The sequence below is a fragment of the Entelurus aequoreus genome, linkage group LG10, assembly GCF_033978785.1.
Source record: "Entelurus aequoreus isolate RoL-2023_Sb linkage group LG10, RoL_Eaeq_v1.1, whole genome shotgun sequence".
Classification (NCBI taxonomy): Eukaryota; Metazoa; Chordata; class Actinopteri; order Syngnathiformes; family Syngnathidae; genus Entelurus; species Entelurus aequoreus.
The window spans coordinates 56,678,887-56,698,016 of record NC_084740.1 but is presented as its reverse complement, the minus strand read 5'-3'; the positions used below and the strand labels follow the sequence as shown (position 1 = coordinate 56,698,016).

Here is a 19,130-nt window from a genome sequence, read left to right as displayed (position 1 = left end):
CTCTGCAGGGGACTCAAGCTACCTAAAGGTCCCATCTTGTATTACTTCATCTTTCAAATAGTGTTGGAAGTGTGTGTTGTTCACATCACTATGAGGATGGAAGTGTGTTGTTCACATCACTATGAGGATGGAAGTGTGTTGTTCACATCACTATGAGGATGGAAGTGTGTTGTTCACATCACTATGAGGATGGAAGTGTGTTGTTCACATCACTATGAGGATGGAAGTGTGTGTTGTTCACATCACTATGAGGATGGAAGTGTGTGTTGTTCACATCACTATGAGGATGGAAGTGTGTGTTGTTCTCATCACTATGAGGATGGAAGTGTGTGTTGTTCACATCACTATGAGGATGGAAGTGTGTGTTCACATCACTATGAGGATGTAAGTGTGTTGTTCTCATCACTATGAGGATGGAAGTGTGTTGTTCACATCACTATGAGGATGGAAGTGTGTTGTTCACATCACTATGAGGATGGAAGTGTGTTGTTCACATCACTATGAGGATGGAAGTGTGTGTTGTTCACATCACTATGAGGATGGAAGTGTGTTGTTCACATCACTATGAGGATGGAAGTGTGTGTTGTTCACATCACTATGAGGATGGAAGTGTGTTGTTCTCATCACTATGAGGATGGAAGTGTGTTGTTCACATCACTATGAGGATGGAAGTGTGTGTTGTTCACATCACTATGAGGATGGAAGTGTGTTGTTCACATCACTATGAGGATGGAAGTGTGTTGTTCTCATCACTATGAGGATGGAAGTGTGTTGTTCTCATCACTATGAGGATGGAAGTGTGTTGTTCTCATCACTATGAGGATGGAAGTGTGTTGTTCTCATCACTATGAGGATGGAAGTGTGTTGTTCACATCACTATGAGGATGGAAGTGTGTTGTTCACATCACTATGAGGATGGAAGTGTGTTGTTCACATCACTATGAGGATGGAAGTGTGTTGTTCACATCACTATGAGGATGGAAGTGTGTTGTTCACATCACTATGAGGATGGAAGTGTGTTGTTCACATCACTATGAGGATGGAAGTGTGTTGTTCACATCACTATGAGGATGGAAGTGTGTGTTGTTCACATCACTATGAGGATGGAAGTGTGTTGTTCACATCACTATGAGGATGGAAGTGTGTGTTCACATCACTATGAGGATGGAAGTGTGTTGTTCACATCACTATGAGGATGGAAGTGTGTTGTTCACATCACTATGAGGATGGAAGTGTGTTGTTCACATCACTATGAGGATGGAAGTGTGTGTTGTTCACATCACTATGAGGATGGAAGTGTGTGTTGTTCACATCACTATGAGGATGGAAGTGTGTTGTTCACATCACTATGAGGATGGAAGTGTGTTGTTCTCATCACTATGAGGATGGAAGTGTGTTGTTCACATCACTATGAGGATGGAAGTGTGTTGTTCACATCACTATGAGGATGGAAGTGTGTTGTTCTCATCACTATGAGGATGGAAGTGTGTTGTTCTCATCACTATGAGGATGGAAGTGTGTTGTTCTCATCACTATGAGGATGGAAGTGTGTTGTTCACATCACTATGAGGATGGAAGTGTGTTGTTCACATCACTATGAGGATGGAAGTGTGTTGTTCTCATCACTATGAGGATGGAAGTGTGTTGTTCACATCACTATGAGGATGGAAGTGTGTTGTTCACATCACTATGAGGATGGAAGTGTGTTGTTCACATCACTATGAGGATGGAAGTGTGTTGTTCACATCACTATGAGGATGGAAGTGTGTGTTGTTCACATCACTATGAGGATGGAAGTGTGTTGTTCACATCACTATGAGGATGGAAGTGTGTGTTCACATCACTATGAGGATGGAAGTGTGTTGTTCACATCACTATGAGGATGGAAGTGTGTTGTTCACATCACTATGAGGATGGAAGTGTGTTGTTCACATCACTATGAGGATGGAAGTGTGTGTTGTTCACATCACTATGAGGATGGAAGTGTGTGTTGTTCACATCACTATGAGGATGGAAGTGTGTGTTGTTCACATCACTATGAGGATGGAAGTGTGTGTTGTTCACATCACTATGAGGATGGAAGTGTGTGTTGCTCACATCACTATGAGGATGGAAGTGTGTTGTTCACATCACTATGAGGATGGAAGTGTGTTGTTCACATCACTATGAGGATGGAAGTGTGTTGTTCACATCACTATGAGGATGGAAGTGTGTGTTGTTCACATCACTATGAGGATGGAAGTGTGTGTTGTTCACATCACTATGAGGATGGAAGTGTGTTGTTCTCATCACTATGAGGATGGAAGTGTGTTGTTCTCATCACTATGAGGATGGAAGTGTGTTGTTCACATCACTATGAGGATGGAAGTGTGTGTTGTTCACATCACTATGAGGATGGAAGAGTGTGTTGTTCACATCACTATGAGGATGGAAGTGTGTGTTGTTCTCATCACTATGAGGATGCAAGTGTGTTGTTCACATCACTATGAGGATGGAAGTGTGTTGTTCACATCACTATGAGGATGGAAGTGTGTTGTTCACATCACTATGAGGATGGAAGTGTGTTGTTCTCATCTCAATGAGGATGGAAGTGTGTTGTTCACATCACTATGAGGATGGAAGTGTGTTGTTCACATCACTATGAGGATGGAAGTGTGTTGTTCTCATCTCAATGAGGATGGAAGTGTGTTGTTCACATCACTATGAGGATGGAAGTGTGTTGTTCACATCACTATGAGGATGGAAGTGTGTTGTTCTCATCTCAATGAGGATGGAAGTGTGTTGTTCACATCACTATGAGGATGGAAGTGTGTTGTTCACATCACTATGAGGATGGAAGTGTGTTGTTCACATCACTATGAGGATGGAAGTGTGTTGTTCTCATCTCAATGAGGATGGAAGTGTGTTGTTCACATCACTATGAGGATGGAAGTGTGTTGTTCTCATCACTATGAGGATGGAAGTGTGTTGTTCACATCACTATGAGGATGGAAGTGTGTTGTTCACATCACTATGAGGATGGAAGTGTGTTGTTCTCATCACTATGAGGATGGAAGTGTGTTGTTCACATCACTATGAGGATGGAAGTGTGTTGTTCACATCACTATGAGGATGGAAGTGTGTTGTTCACATCACTATGAGGATGGAAGTGTGTTGTTCTCATCACTATGAGGATGGAAGTGTGTTGTTCTCATCACTATGAGGATGGAAGTGTGTTGTTCACATCACTATGAGGATGGAAGTGTGTGTTGTTCACATCACTATGAGGATGGAAGTGTGTGTTGTTCACATCACTATGAGGATGGAAGTGTGGTGTTCTCATCACTATGAGGATGAAAGTGTGTTGTTCTCATCACTATGAGGATGGAAGTGTGTTGTTCTCATCACTATGAGGATGGAAGTGTGTTGTTCTCATCACTATGAGGATGGAAGTGTGTTGTTCTCATCACTATGAGGATGGAAGTGTGTGTTGTTCACATCACTATGAGGATGGCAGTGTGTTGTTCTCATCACTATGAGGATGGAAGTGTGTTGTTCTCATCACTATGAGGATGGAAGTGTGTTCTCATCACTATGAGGATGGAAGTGTGTTGTTCACATCACTATGAGGATGGAAGTGTGTGTTGTTCACATCACTATGAGGATGGAAGTGTGTTGTTCACATCACTATGAGGATGGAAGTGTGTTGTTCACATCACTATGAGGATGGAAGTGTGTTGTTCTCATCACTATGAGGATGGAAGTGTGTTGTTCTCATCACTATGAGGATGGAAGTGTGTTGTTCACATCACTATGAGGATGGAAGTGTGTGTTGTTCACATCACTATGAGGATGGAAGTGTGTTGTTCACATCACTATGAGGATGGAAGTGTGTTGTTCACATCACTATGAGGATGGAAGTGTGTTGTTCACATCACTATGAGGATGGAAGTGTGTGTTGTTCACATCACTATGAGGATGGAAGTGTGTGTTGTTCACATCACTATGAGGATGGAAGTGTGTGTTGTTCACATCACTATGAGGATGGAAGTGTGTGTCACTTGAAATAGAAACTCAGCTTTTTGTGACTGTTGACTTTGTTCATAATCTTTATGAGAGACAAGAACACACCTCCTTTTTGTAGGCTTTTAAACACGATATGTAAGATGTCACTTCATAGCCCTCCATCAATGTACAATATACACACTGCAATGTAGTAACAGACACCTTCATAACAATATGTAATATGTACAATATACACACTGCAAGTATATATATAATGCAGTAACAGACACCTTCATAACAATATGTAATATGTACAATATACACACTGCAAGTATATATATAATGTAGTAACAGACACCTTCATAACAATATGTAATATGTACAATATACACACTGCAAGTATATATATATAATGTAGTAACAGACACCATAACAATATGTAATATGTACAATATACACACTGCAAGTATATATATAATGCAGTAACAGACACCTTCATAACAATATGTAATATGTACAATATACACACTGCAAGTATATATATAATGTAGTAACAGACACCTTCATAACAATATGTAATATGTACAATATACACACTGCAAGTATATATATAATGTAGTAACAGACACCTTCATAACAATATGTAATATGTACAATATACACACTGCAAGTATATATATAATGTAGTAACAGACACCTTCATAACAATATGTAATATGTACAATATACACACTGCAAGTATATATATAATGCAGTAACAGACACCTTCATAACAATATGTAATATGTACAATATACACACTGCAAGTATATATATAATGTAGTAACAGACACCTTCATAACAATATGTAATATGTACAATATACACACTGCAAGTATATATATAATGTAGTAACAGACACCTTCATAACAATATGTAATATGTACAATATACACACTGCAAGTATATATATAATGTAGTAACAGACACCTTCATAACAATATGTAATATGTACAATATACACACTGCAAGTATATATATAATGTAGTAACAGACACCTTCATAACAATATGTAATATGTACAATATACACACTGCAAGTATATATATAATGTAGTAACAGACACCTTCATAACAATATGTAATATGTACAATATACACACTGCAAGTATATATATAATGTAGTAACAGACACCATCATAAAAATATGTAATATGTACAATATACACACTGCAAGTATATATATAATGTAGTAACAGACACCTTCATAACAATATATAATATGTACAATATTTACCTTATTTTAATAATTGCAATAATTTCCGGGGCTGATTTATTCCACGCATTGATTTTTAATTCCATAACATGTGTTCCTACTTCCGGAATCAAACACTTGTGTATGGTCTAATCATGACAGACTTAGTAACAGACAAGGAAGACGACTATTTTTGGACAATTGAGGATTCACAACCTTATCTTTTTGAAGCTGAGTATATTGAGGATGAAGTGCTGCTTGTAGAAGCAAGCATGGATAAGAGGGTGAAAGGTTGGAGCAGACGGGAGTCGATAAAGTGAAATGAAAGTCACTTAAAGCTGCAAATGTGGAATTTGGAGACTAGCTATTTTGACATAAATGGATTGCTCACCCCAAATGAACAGGAAACGTCCCCTACTACATACACTGTCTGGCTAGCTGTGTACAAACAACACATGGAATAATACTTTACACATACTCTAATATGATTGTTCATGTTCTTCACTGTTGTATTAGTGTTGTGTGTTACAAACAGTTTGGTTATTATTCAGGTTACACAACATAAATGAAGTATTGTTGACAGTTTTTCAATGCATTTGAAAGTGATTTAGAGGTAGAATTGATTGCTAACATTAGCTGCACTGCTAGCTACCAAGAAGGAGCCCATGTTTACATGTTAGAATGTGGAAAATAAGAAAACATGTTTACATGTTAGAATGTGGAAAATAAGAAAACATGTTTACATGTTTACATGTTAGAATGTGGAAAATAAGAAAACATGTTTACATGTTTACATGTTAGAATGTGGAAAATAAGAAAACATGTTTACATGTTTACATGTTAGAATGTGGAAAATAAGAAAACATGTTTACATGTTTACATGTTAGAATGTGGAAAATAAGAAAACATGTTTACATGTTAGAATGTGGAAAATAAGAAAACATGTTTACATGTTTACATGTTAGAATGTGGAAAATAAGAAAACATGTTTACATGTTAGAATGTGGAAAATAAGAAAACACATTTTGTCTTCTTGTCTCTCGTGATGGATGTGAACAATCAAAGTGCACGTTCCCTTTAATGCTAATCAGCTGTTTGTCTCTATAACTTATCCACTTGTAAAATATACACTGTCACTCCAACTATATACACTATATATACTAGATACACTATATACACTATATACAATATATACACTATATACACTATATACTATATACAATATATACAGTATATACACTATGTACAGCATATACACTATATACAGTATATACACTATATACAGTATACACTATATACAGTATATACACTATATACAATATATACAGTACATGCACTATATACAGTATATACACTATACACTATATACAATATATACAGTATATGCACTATATACAGTATATACACTATATATACTAGATACACTATATACAATATATACACTATATACACTTTATACTATAAACAATATATACAGTATATACACTATGTACAGCATATACACTATATACAGTATATACACTATATACAGTATATACACTATATACAGTATACACACTATACACTATATACAATATATACAGTATATGCACTATATACAGTATATACACTATATACAGTATATACAGTAGGCAAGAGTTTCAAATGGCCCCATTCCTGGGTGGATCTCGCATGAGAGGAAGGAGGGGGGTTTATCATTTTGCAATGCAGTCTACTGAAAATGATAGAAAGCACCACTGATCATTGCAACTGATGCTGTGGTCAAAGTTGGAATAGTACATTTTAAGATATCCATCGCTCGAATGGGGCCATATGAATCCCTTTCCCACTGTTGATGCCTTAATATAAGACATCATTAATATAATACATCATTAATATAAGACAACATTAATATAAGACAACAATAATATAAGACATCATTAATACAAGACAACATTAATATAAGACAACATTAATACAAGACATCATTAATATAAGACAATATTAATATAAGACATTATTAATATAAGACAACATTAATATCACATTAATATAAGACAACATTAATATAAGACAACATTAAAATAAGACCACATTAATATAAGACAGCATTAATATAAGACAACATTAATATAAGACATCATTAATAAAAGACAACATTAATATAAGACATCATTAATATAGGACAACATTAATATAAGACATCATTAATATAAGACAACATTAATATAAGACAACATTAATATAAGACAACATAAATATAAGACAACATTAATATAAGACATCATTAATATAAGACAACATAATATAAGACATTATTAATATAAGACATCATTAATATAAGACAACATTAATATAAGACAACATTAATATAAGACATTATTAATATAAGACCACATTAATATAAGACAACATAAATATAAGACAACACTAATATAAAACAACATTAATATAAGACAACATTAATATAAGACAATATTAATATAAGACAATATTAATATAAGACAACATTGATATAAGACAACATTGATATAAGACAACATTGATATAAGACAATATTAATATAAGACAACATTAATATAAGACATCATTAATATAAGACATCATTAATATAAGACATCATTAATATAAGACAACATTAATATAAGACAACATTAATATAAGACATCATTAATATAAGACAACATTAATATAAGACATTATTAATATAAGACAACATAAATATAAAACAACATTAGTATAAGACAACATTAATATAAGACATCATTAATATAAGACATTATTAATATAAGACCACATTAATATAAGACAACATAAATATAAGACAACATTAATATAAGACAACATTAATATAAGACATCAATATAAGACAACATTAATATAAGACAACATTAATATAAAACAACATTAATATAAGACAACATATAAGCGGTAGAAAATGGATGGATGGATGGATGGATGGATGGAACATTAATATAAGACAACATTAATATAAGACATCATTAATATAAGACAACATTAATATAAGACAACATTAAGCAGAGGGATAGCAGGACACATTTATATAAGACAACATTAATATAAGACAACATTAATATAAGACAACATTAATATAAGACAACATTAAGCAGAGGGATAGCAGGACACATTTATATAAGACAACATTAATATAAGACAACATTAATATAAGACAACATTAAGCAGAGGGATAGCAGGACACAGATGTTAGCAACACTAGCATAGCTATGTGAGCTACAATGCTAACATTACATTTTAACAGCAAAATCCTGCTAGCTTAGCATACTTGATGTATAAAAACAGTGTGTAGTTTAAGTTGGCAGAGCTGCAGGCTTTATTTTCAGATGTGTAGCAAAGCCTCTGCCCTCTGTGACGTGGTGGCATACACACGGGACAAGATCATCTCCCTAGGGGCGGGGCCGCGTCAATGATGCCTCCTCCATGAAATACAGGCCCAGGGTTTATTTGAAGATGTGTAGCGAAGCCTTGTCCAGCTACTGGTGGTCAGCCTGGTATCATGTCCTTGGAGAAGGTGGTGTTCATCACACCACTAAAGGTGGGGACTTGGTGTGTCCCAGGTGAGTCAGGAGCTCAACTAGACCACACCTGTGACAAACAACTAGACCACACCTGTGACAAACAACTAGACCACACCTGTGACAAACAACTAGACCACACCTGTGACAAACAACTAGAACACACCTGTGACAAACACACACCTGTGACAAACAACTAGACCACACCTGTGACAAACAACTAGACCACACCTGTGACAAACAACTAGACCACACTTGTGACAAACAACTAGACCACACCTGTGACAAACAACTAGACCACACCTGTGACAAACAACTAGACCACACTTGTGACAAACAACTAGACCACACCTGTGACAAACAACTAGACCACACCTGTGACAAACAACTAGACCACACCTGTGACAAACAACTAGACCACACCTGTGACAAATAACTAGACCACACCTGTGACAAACACACACCTGTGACAAACAACTAGACCACACCTGTGACAAACAACTAGACCACACCTGTGACCAACAACTAGACCACACCTGTGACAAACAACTAGACCACACCTGTGACAAACACACACCTGTGACAAACAACTAGACCACACCTGTGACAAACAACTAGACCACACCTGTGACAAACAACTAGACCACACCTGTGACAAACACATTAGTGGAATCAAAAGAAAGTGCACACTATTTGTTTTCAGGTTCAGTCTAGTAAATCTTTTCAACAAATTATAAAAAATAAAAATTCAGATGTTTTCATGTACATAACTTTTGGCCCTACAAGGATGATGGTAGACTTTACTCACCTGGTGCTCAAAACCAGTCTGGAGACACCTGAGGATCCCCATGTTGTCATCTGTGGCCTCATGTTGTCATCTGTGGCTTCATGTTGTCATCTGTGGCCTCATGTGGTCATCTGTGGCCTCATGTTGTCATCTGTGGCTTCATGTTGTCATCAGTGGCCTCATGTGGTCATCTGTGGCCTCATGTGGTCATCTGTGGCCTCATGTTGTCATCTGTGGCTTCATGTTGTCATCTGTGGCCTCATGTGGTCATCTGTGGCCTCATGTTGTCATCTGTGGCTTCATGTTGTCATCTGTGGCCTCATGTGGTCATCTGTGGCCTCATGTTGTCATCTGTGGCTTCATGTTGTCATCAGTGGCCTCATGTGGTCATCTGTGGCCTCATGTTGTCATCTGTGGCTTCATGTTGTCATCTGTGGCCTCATGTTGTCATCTATGGCCTGTTGCGTTGTCCAGCATTCCTCCAATGGGGAATTCAAATTGCTAGTCTCTCCCAGATTCTTTTTATGGCACATAAGCTGATGTTTATATTCAATCAACAGGCAGTAATTGGTATTTTGTGGTTTATTCTCCAAGCTTAGAGGACAAACGTGAGACCAATCCAGCACACCAGCGTTCCCCAGCCCGGTCCAGATCGGTCTAGCTCGGTCTCCCCTCACACCCCCGGAAGTCCAGTGATCTTCCCTCTGTTCCTCGCCCCCACTCCCTTTGTTTAGACTACTCCGAGTTATCTCTACTCTGACACATTCCAATCTAGAAGGCCAACACCTTACTATGAGACTCAAAAGAAGGAAGAATACTAGCTGTTCTTTATATGACTATAGGAGTTTAGAAAGAAGTAACACTTAAATATGGATATGATTCTGATCTGCTTCCCACAGGCCTCATGTTGTCATCTGTGGCCTCATGTTGTCATCTGTGGCTTCATGTTGTCATCTGTGGCCTCCTCCAGCATGATTCAATCTCATATATGTATATACACATATATATTTATATATGTGTGTGTGTGTGTGTGTGTGTGTGTGTGTGTGTGTGTGTGTGTGTGTGTGTGTGTGTGTGTGTGTGTGTGTGTGTGTGTGTGTGTGTGTATACTGTATATACAGTATATTCATACAAAAGTACAAAAGCAGTGAAGTTGTGTAAATGCTATATAAAAAGAGAATACAACAAATCCTTTTCAACTTCTATTCAATTGAATAGACTGCAAAGACAAGATATTTCATGTTCACACTGAGAAACTTTGTTTATTTTTGCAAATAATCATGACGTTAGAATGTAATGGCAGCAACACATTGCAAAAAAGGCATTTTTACCAGTGTGTTACATGGCCTTTCCTTTTAACAACACTCAGTAAAGGTTTGGGAACTGAGGAGACACATTTTTGAAGTGGAATTATTTCCCATTCTTGCTTGATGTACAGCTTAAGTTGTTCAACAGTCTCCCTTCTCATATTTTAGCCTTCACACATTTTCAATGCCTGGACTACAGGCAGGCCAGTCTAGTACCCGCACTCTTTTACTATGAAGCCACGTTGATGTAACACGTGGCTTGGCATTGTCTTGCTGAAATAAGCAGGGGCGTCCATGGTAACGTTGCTTGGATGGCAACATATGTTGCTCCAAAAGCTGTATGTACCTTTCAGCATTAATGGTGCCTTCACAGATGTGTAAGTTACCCATGTCTTGGGCACTAATACACCCCCATACCATCACACATGCTGCCTTTTACACTTACACCCTAGAACAGTCCCCATGCTTCTTTTCCTCTTTGGTCCACAGTTTCCAAAAACAATTTGAAATGTGGACTCATCAGACCACAGAACACTTTTCCACTTTGCATCAGTCCATCTTAGATGAGCTCGGGCCCAGCCAAGCATTTCTGGGTGTTGTTGATAAATGGCTTTGGCTTTGCATAGTAGATTTTTAACTTGCATTTACAGATGTAGCGACCAACTGTAGTTACTGACAGTGGGTTTCTGAAGTGTTCCTGAGCCCATGTGGTGATATCCTTTACACACCGATGTCACTCTTTGATGCAGTACCGCCTGAGGGATCCAAGGTCCCGGGCTTAGCTGCCTTTTGATGATATTACGGAGCGTAGATGGTGTAATCCCTAAATTCCTTGCAATAGCTGCTTGAGAAAGGTTTTTCTTAAACTGTTCAACAATTTGCTCAGGCATTTGTTGACAAAGTGGTGACCCTCGCCCCATCCTTGTTTGTGAATGACTGAGCATTTCATGGAATCTACTTTTATACCCAATCATGGCACCCACCTGTTCCCAATTTGCCTGTTCACCTGTGGGATGTTCCAAATAAGTGTTTGATGAGCATTCCTCAACTTTCTCACTCTTTTTTGCCACTTGTGCCAGCTTTTTTGAAACATGTTGCAGGCATCAAATTCCAAATGAGCTAATATTTGCAAAAAAGAACAAAAACATGAAATATCTTGTCTTTGCAGTCTATTCAATTGAATAGAAGTTGAAAATGATTTGTTGTATTCTCTTTTTATTTACCATTTACACACACACACACACACACACACACACACACACACACACACACACACACACACACGCATATAAAGCATGTTGTCGTACTAATTGTGCAGATCCCGCATATGGGCCACTGCATTAGGTACACCAAGCTGCATGAAATATTCTAAGGATAAGCAAGCACGGTTGTAGATGACGACCAGGTATCCCACCGGGCATCATGGTTCAGTAGAATGACTGGTGTACCTAATGAAGTGTCCAGTGTTTGTCCAGCTTGTATTTTCTCCGCTCCAAAGCAACAATGGCATCAAATACTTAAATGCTCCAAGTCTAGTAGAAAAGATGCAGGCAGCGACAGAGGGCGCTAACTGCTTAGTCAGCGCTAACTGCTTAGTCAGCGCTAACTGCTTAGTCAGCGCTAACTGCTTAGTCAGTGTTAATAACTGCTAGTCAGCGTTAATAACTGCTAGTCAGCGCTAACTGCTTAGTCAGCGTTAATAACTGCTAGTCAGCGCTAACTGCTTAGTCAGCGCTAACTGCTTAGTCAGCGTTAATAACTGCTAGTCAGCGCTAACTGCTTAGTCAGCGTTAATAACTGCTAGTCAGCGCTAACTGCTTAGTCAGCGCTAACTGCTTAGTCAGCGCTAACTGCTTAGTCAGCGTTAATAACTGCTAGTCAGCGCTAACTGCTTAGTCAGCGCTAATAACTGCTAGTCAGCGCTAACTGCTTAGTCAGCGTTAATAACTGCTAGTCAGCGCTAACTGCTTAGTCAGCGTTAATAACTGCTAGTCAGCGCTAACTGCTTAGTCAGCATTAGTCAGCGTTAATAACTGCTAGTCAGCGCTAACTGCTTAGTCAGCGTTAATAACTGCTAGTCAGTGCTAACTGCTTAGTCAGCATTAGTCAGCGTTAATAACTGCTAGTCAGCGCTAACTGCTTAGTCAGCGTTAATAACTGCTAGTCAGCGCTATCTGCTTAGTCAGCGCTAACTGCTTAGTCAGCGCTAACTGCTTAGTCAGTGTTAATAATAACTGCTTAGTCAGCGCTAACTGCTTAGTCAGTGTTAATAATAACTGCTTAGTCAGCGCTAACTGCTTAGTCAGTGTTAATAGTAACTGCTAGTCAGCGCTAACTGCTTAGTCAGCGTTAATAACTGCTAGTCAGCGCTAACTGCTTAGTCAGCATTAGTCAGCGTTAATAACTGCTAGTCAGCGCTAACTGCTTAGTCAGCGTTAATAACTGCTAGTCAGCGCTAACTGCTTAGTCAGCGCTAACTGCTTAGTCAGCGCTAACTGCTTAGTCAGTGTTAATAATAACTGCTTAGTCAGCGCTAACTGCTTAGTCAGTGTTAATAATAACTGCTTAGTCAGTGTTAATAATAACTGCTTAGTCAGCGCTAACTGCTTAGTCAGCGCTAACTGCTTAGTCAGTGTTAATAATAACTGCTTAGTCAGCGCTAACTGCTTAGTCAGTGTTAATAATAACTGCTTAGTCAGCGCTAACTGCTTAGTCAGTGTTAATAATAACTGCTTAGTCAGCGCTAACTGCTTAGTCAGTGTTAATAGTAACTGCTAGTCAGCGCTAACTGCTTAGTCAGCGTTAATAACTGCTAGTCAGCGCTAACTGCTTAGTCAGCATTAGTCAGCGTTAATAACTGCTAGTCAGCGCTAACTGCTTAGTCAGCGTTAATAACTGCTAGTCAGCGCTAACTGCTTAGTCAGCGCTAACTGCTTAGTCAGTGTTAATAATAACTGCTTAGTCAGTGTTAATAATAACTGCTTAGTCAGCGTTAGTAGCACTGATCAGGTGCTTGTAAAAAACAACAGGTGTTAGTCACTAGTCACAACATTTTTCTAAAGATGCTGCAACAGGAGGTTGTCTACAGCCACAGGCAATGTTGTATGCTTATGTCCAGCTGGTAGATTGGAGCATTTAGCTGGACTTGCATGATCAGTGCACTCAGGTTAGTGATTTGGAGCATTTATTTCTAGTGTGCTGGACTTGCATGATCAGTGCACTCAGGTTAGTGATTTGGAGCATTTGTTTCTAGTGTGCTGGACTTGCATGATCAGTGCACTCGGGTTAGTGATTGGGAGCATTTATTTCTAGTGTGCTGGACTTGCATGATCAGTGCACTCAGGTTAGTGATTGGGAGCATTTATTTCTAGTGTGCTGGACTTGCATGATCAGTGCACTCAGGTTAGTGATTTGGAGCATTTGTTTCTAGTGTGCTGGACTTGCATGATCAGTGCACTCAGGTTAGTGATTTGGAGCATTTGTTTCTAGTGTGCTGGACTTGCATGATCAGTGCACTCAGGTTAGTGATTGGGAGCATTTGTTTCTAGTGTGCTGGACTTGCATGATCAGTGCACTCAGGTTAGTGATTTGGAGCATTTGTTTCTAGTGTGCTGGACTTGCATGATCAGTGCACTCAGGTTAGTGATTTGGAGCATTTGTTTCTAGTGTGCTGGACTTGCATGATCAGTGCACTCAGGTTAGTGATTGGGAGCATTTGTTTCTAGTGTGCTGGACTTGCATGATCAGTGCACTCAGGTTAGTGATTTGGAGCATTTGTTTCTAGTGTGCTGGACTTGCATGATCAGTGCACTCAGGTTAGTGATTGGGAGCATTTATTTCTGGTGTGCTGGACTTGCATGATCAGTGCACTCAGGTTAGTGATTGGGAGCATTTGTTTCTAGTGTGCTGGACTTGCATGATCAGTGCACTCAGGTTAGTGATTGGAAAGAAAATGTGTATTTGTTGTCAGGCGAGCTGCGCCACATCACTAAGCTGAAGCCCTGGTCACTGTTCGACGTGCTGGTGGAGAAGTACGGCTGGTCGCACGAGGACGCCAGCCACTTCGCCCACTTCCTGCTGCCCATGCTGGAGATGGTGCCCGAGAAGAGGGCGTCGGCGGGCGAATGCCTCAACCACCCGTGGCTCAACTCCTAGTCCTTAGGACCCCTCCACCTCCACCTCCTCCTTTCCTTTGCTCCCTCAACATTGTCCCCCCCCAGTGGCAGCCTGTGGTACTGTAGCCCTTCAATGTTGTCCCCAGCGGAACGTCAACACAAGCTCATTAAGACTTTGTGGTCTTCCGGAACATCCCGAGAGCTGCTCCTCAAGACTCCACCTGGATTACTGCCCAGCTCCACCTGCCATGGACTTCTTGCTCCCACAATGGCCTCCCAGAGATGCATGATCCCTCCAGGAGGGGGCGCCACACTGGAACTTGAGCGGGAATACTTCACTCCGTTTAAATGCCACTTCTTTGCCCACAACACAAAGTGGGCGGTCCTTGTCCTTCAGGAATTTGACAAGTTTGTACATAAGACTCAGATCTGGCAACGCACACGAGCATCATTCCAAACTCTTAATTGGAGAAGAATTCCTGGGAGGGTGACTCTATGCCTCCCCCTGGCGGCCCAACGTGAGTACTGCAAGGCTGCTTACTCACATTATCACGACTAGTCCGGTTGCCTATTTTTTGCAATTGCAATAAAAAAAACAAGTATAAGTAAATGGTGAGATATTTTTTAAGAAAACTATTTAATTCATTTAAAAAAAGAAAATGTGGGGGAAAAAAATGGCTGTTGTGATAGAATCTTCTGCGGAAATTGTGTTTTGTCTATTATAGTATTTTCTTTCCTTGTTATTATAATTATTCCTGTTGATTAATATTTATCGTTACAATTTTTTACTCCCTCCTTAGCTGAACAGTGCTGCCCCCCCCCAAAAAAAAGAAGAAGAAGAACAAAATCAAGTTTTCGCAATAATAGTATGTGATATTTGATTTTTTTTCTGGCACCAAAAACCTCCTTAAGTTCCTCTCAGCTGCTGACTGTTCTTCCTCAAGTGTGTCCTTTGTGTTTTTCATTGACAGATTACAATAAAATGCTAAACAAATACACTGAATCTTTCCACATAAACATTTGATTCCATTTATCCCTGAGGTGACCATTCCATTCAGAATTGAGAGTCTCCATTCAAATCGATTGTCGCAATGTATAATAATTCTATTTAAAGATTATGGCTTGGATGGATAAATGTTATTTTGAAGGATTTTCAAAAATGGATTTGGAAAGTTGTTGAATAAGAATGAAGAGTGCAGCCCTCACTGTAGTGTGGTGGGTGCAGTCTACTTCCTGAGTGCAGCCCTCACTGTAGTGTGGTGGGTGCAGTCTACTTCCTGGGTGCAGCCCTCACTGTAGTGTGGTGGGTGCAGTCTACTTCCTGAGTGCAGCCCTCACTGTAGTGTGGTGGGTGCAGTCTACTTCCTGGGTGCAGCCCTCACTGTAGTGTGGTGGGTGCAGTCTACTTCCTGAGTGCAGCCCTCACTGTAGTGTGGTGGGTGCAGTCTACTTCCTGAGTGCAGCCCTCACTGTAGTGTGGTGGGTGCAGTCTACTTCCTGGGTGAAGCCCTCACTGTAGTGTGGTGGGTGCAGTCTACTTCCTGGGGGCAGCCCTCACTGTATTGTGGTAGGGGCAGTCTACTTCCTGGGCAAAGCCCTCACTGTAGTGTGGTGGGTGCAGTCTACTTCCTGGGGGAAGTCTACTTCCTGGGTGAAGCCCTCACTGTAGTGTGGTGGGTGCAGTCTACTTCCTGGGTGAAGCCCTCACTGTAGTGTGGTGGGTGCAGTCTACTTCCTGAAAACAACACAAGCTTCTCCTGGATTCCCTTTATTCTGAATATATTGAAGCACATGCGTGTTCCCAAGTAATGAGGTCTTTTTTAGTGTGTAAGGACAAATATGGCAACACAAGACATGAAAAAAGTACTTTTCAACTACTCACAGTATTTCCCCACATTGTGGCCTGTGGGTTAGTAGAGGTCATACTGTGGGTTAGTAGAGGTCATACTGTGGGTTAGTAGAGGTCATACTGTGGGTTAGTAGAGGTCATACCTCAATGACTTTAAATGTACGCTGACCATATTCTGAAACCCCAAAAAGAGGACACATATATGCGTGCCAAGGCGGGCAGCACGCCCAGGCCGGGACTAGGGGAACATTTGCCAATGATAGTCAAACTTGCTTTATAAATAATATATATTTTTAAATAAAGCATTTTTTCTCCTCTGTTGACAGCAGTGTTGGCGCTAGGAATTTTCAAAACGGGGTCCCAGGGACCCCATCAAGTCATAAAAATGGGGTCCCACAGTACATTTTTGGGGTCCCACTTTTTTGTAAGTGTTTTGAAAACAAATGACAAATGTATGCATTATCCTGTTATATCTCACATTCTATATTGTGTTTTGGAAAAAGGTTGTCATAAACGTTACTTAATTCATAAAAAAAAATAATACAAAAGAAAACAAATGTGTATACATATGTAAATGTATTCAGTTATAAACATTCATTCACTTTCTTCTTTCCTTCATGGATCTAAACTTTACCGCTGCTGCTAGTTTTTTCTATGTTTTTATTTAATAAGTTGTAGGTGTATTTATTTCAGTATAAAAGTGTTTTGCTTGGGTGATGAATTGATGATAATGGTGTGCCAGGGCATACATACATTTTATATTTAAATCTCTGGAGTCTACATCAACTTCACATCTATCCATCATTTCAAAATGTTTTAGTTTTGTTTATGTTCAATCAATCAATGTTTATTTATATAGCCCTAAATCACAAGTGTCTCAAAGGGCTGTACAAGCCACAACGACATCCTCGGTACAGAGCCCACATACGGGCAAGGAAAAACTCACCCCAGTGGGACGTCGGTGAATGACTATGAGAAACCTTGGAGAGGACCGCATATGTTCTTAGTGTAATATTTGATGTGAAGTAATGGGAACCTTGGATAGGTCAATAATTCATAATAACATTGATTTTGATTCAATATTATGTTTTGAGCAATGACCGTTTGAAAGAAAAAAAAAACAGCTTTGTTTTATTAGTCAACATTGCAACTTTTTCTAAATTACATTTCACCTTTAAGCTTTTTTATTTCACTTTTGTTATGTTTTTGTTTATTTTAATAGTATTTTTAGAATGTGCCGTGGGCCTTTAAAACATTAGCTGTGGGCCGCAAATGGTAAAAAAATTAAATAATAATAATAATAATCTGCGTCCTTTCTGATTTCAATGCGTTAAAAAGACACAAGAAGTGCTTTAACGCCAACACTGCTTGACAGTAGGGATGTCCGTATCGGCCGATAAATGCGTTAAAATGTAATATCGGAAATTATCGGTATCGGTTTTTTTATTATCTGTATCGTTTTTTTTGTTGTTGTTTTTTTATTAAATCAACATAAAAAACACAAGATACACTTACAATTAGTGCACCAACCCAAAAAACCTCCCTCCCCCATTTCTTTCTGTTATCAATATTCTGGTTCCTACATTATATATCAATATATATCAATATAGTCTGCAAGGGATACAGTCCGTAAGCACACATGATTGTACGTGCTGCTGCTCCACTAATAGTACTAACCTTTAACACTTCATTTTACTCATTTTCATTAATTACTAGTTTCTATATAACTGCTTTTATATTGTTTTACTTTCTTTTTTTATTCAAGAAAATGTTTTTAATTTAGTTATCTTATTTTATTATTATTTTTTAAAAGTACCTTATCTTCACCATACATGGTTGTCCAAATTAGGCATAATAATGTGTTAACTCCACGACTGTATATATCGGTTGATATCGGTATCGGTAATTAAAGAGTTGGACAATATCGGAATATCGGATATCGGCAAAAAGCCATTATCGGACATCCCTACTTGACAGTATAACAAAATAAGTCACACTTATATTCTGTAACATTCACAGTTTTGGAAAAAAAATTGCAGAGGTAGAAATATTCAAAATAACCTCTTGTGTATAATGTAAACTTAAATAATGCCTCAAAACAAGTTAATTAAATTCAAACAAAAAACAGCAGACGAGCTCTCGCCCTGCACAGCTGTTTTGTGCTTTGTAGTGTCGATATGGGCTTGTAGATCTTTGGCCCCTTTATTTGCCACAAATACATACGTTCTTGCTTTGCACACAGTGCATTCTGCTTCCCATGTGTCACGGCCAGGACGAAAACACAAATACTTTTCCCGCAAATCACCCGAAGGGAATAAGCGG

The 19,130-nt window shown here is 38.8% G+C and overlaps 1 protein-coding gene across 7 annotated transcripts in view; it reads left to right on the top strand.

The window, feature by feature from the left end:
• The window catches only part of srpk2 (SRSF protein kinase 2), a 196,333-nt gene extending 180,371 nt beyond the window's left edge, over positions 1-15,962 (top strand). For 6 of the 7 annotated variants that reach the window (XM_062061265.1, XM_062061262.1, XM_062061263.1 and 3 more), the window contains one exon: positions 14,815-15,778. In XM_062061265.1, coding sequence (XP_061917249.1) covers positions 14,815-14,999 — 185 coding nt within the window. In that variant the 3' untranslated portion in view covers positions 15,000-15,778. Of the gene's footprint in view, positions 1-14,814 lie in introns of all 7 variants that reach the window. The other variant, XR_009827538.1, reaches the window with a different exon arrangement.
• The last annotated feature ends 3,168 nt before the right edge of the window (positions 15,963-19,130 follow it).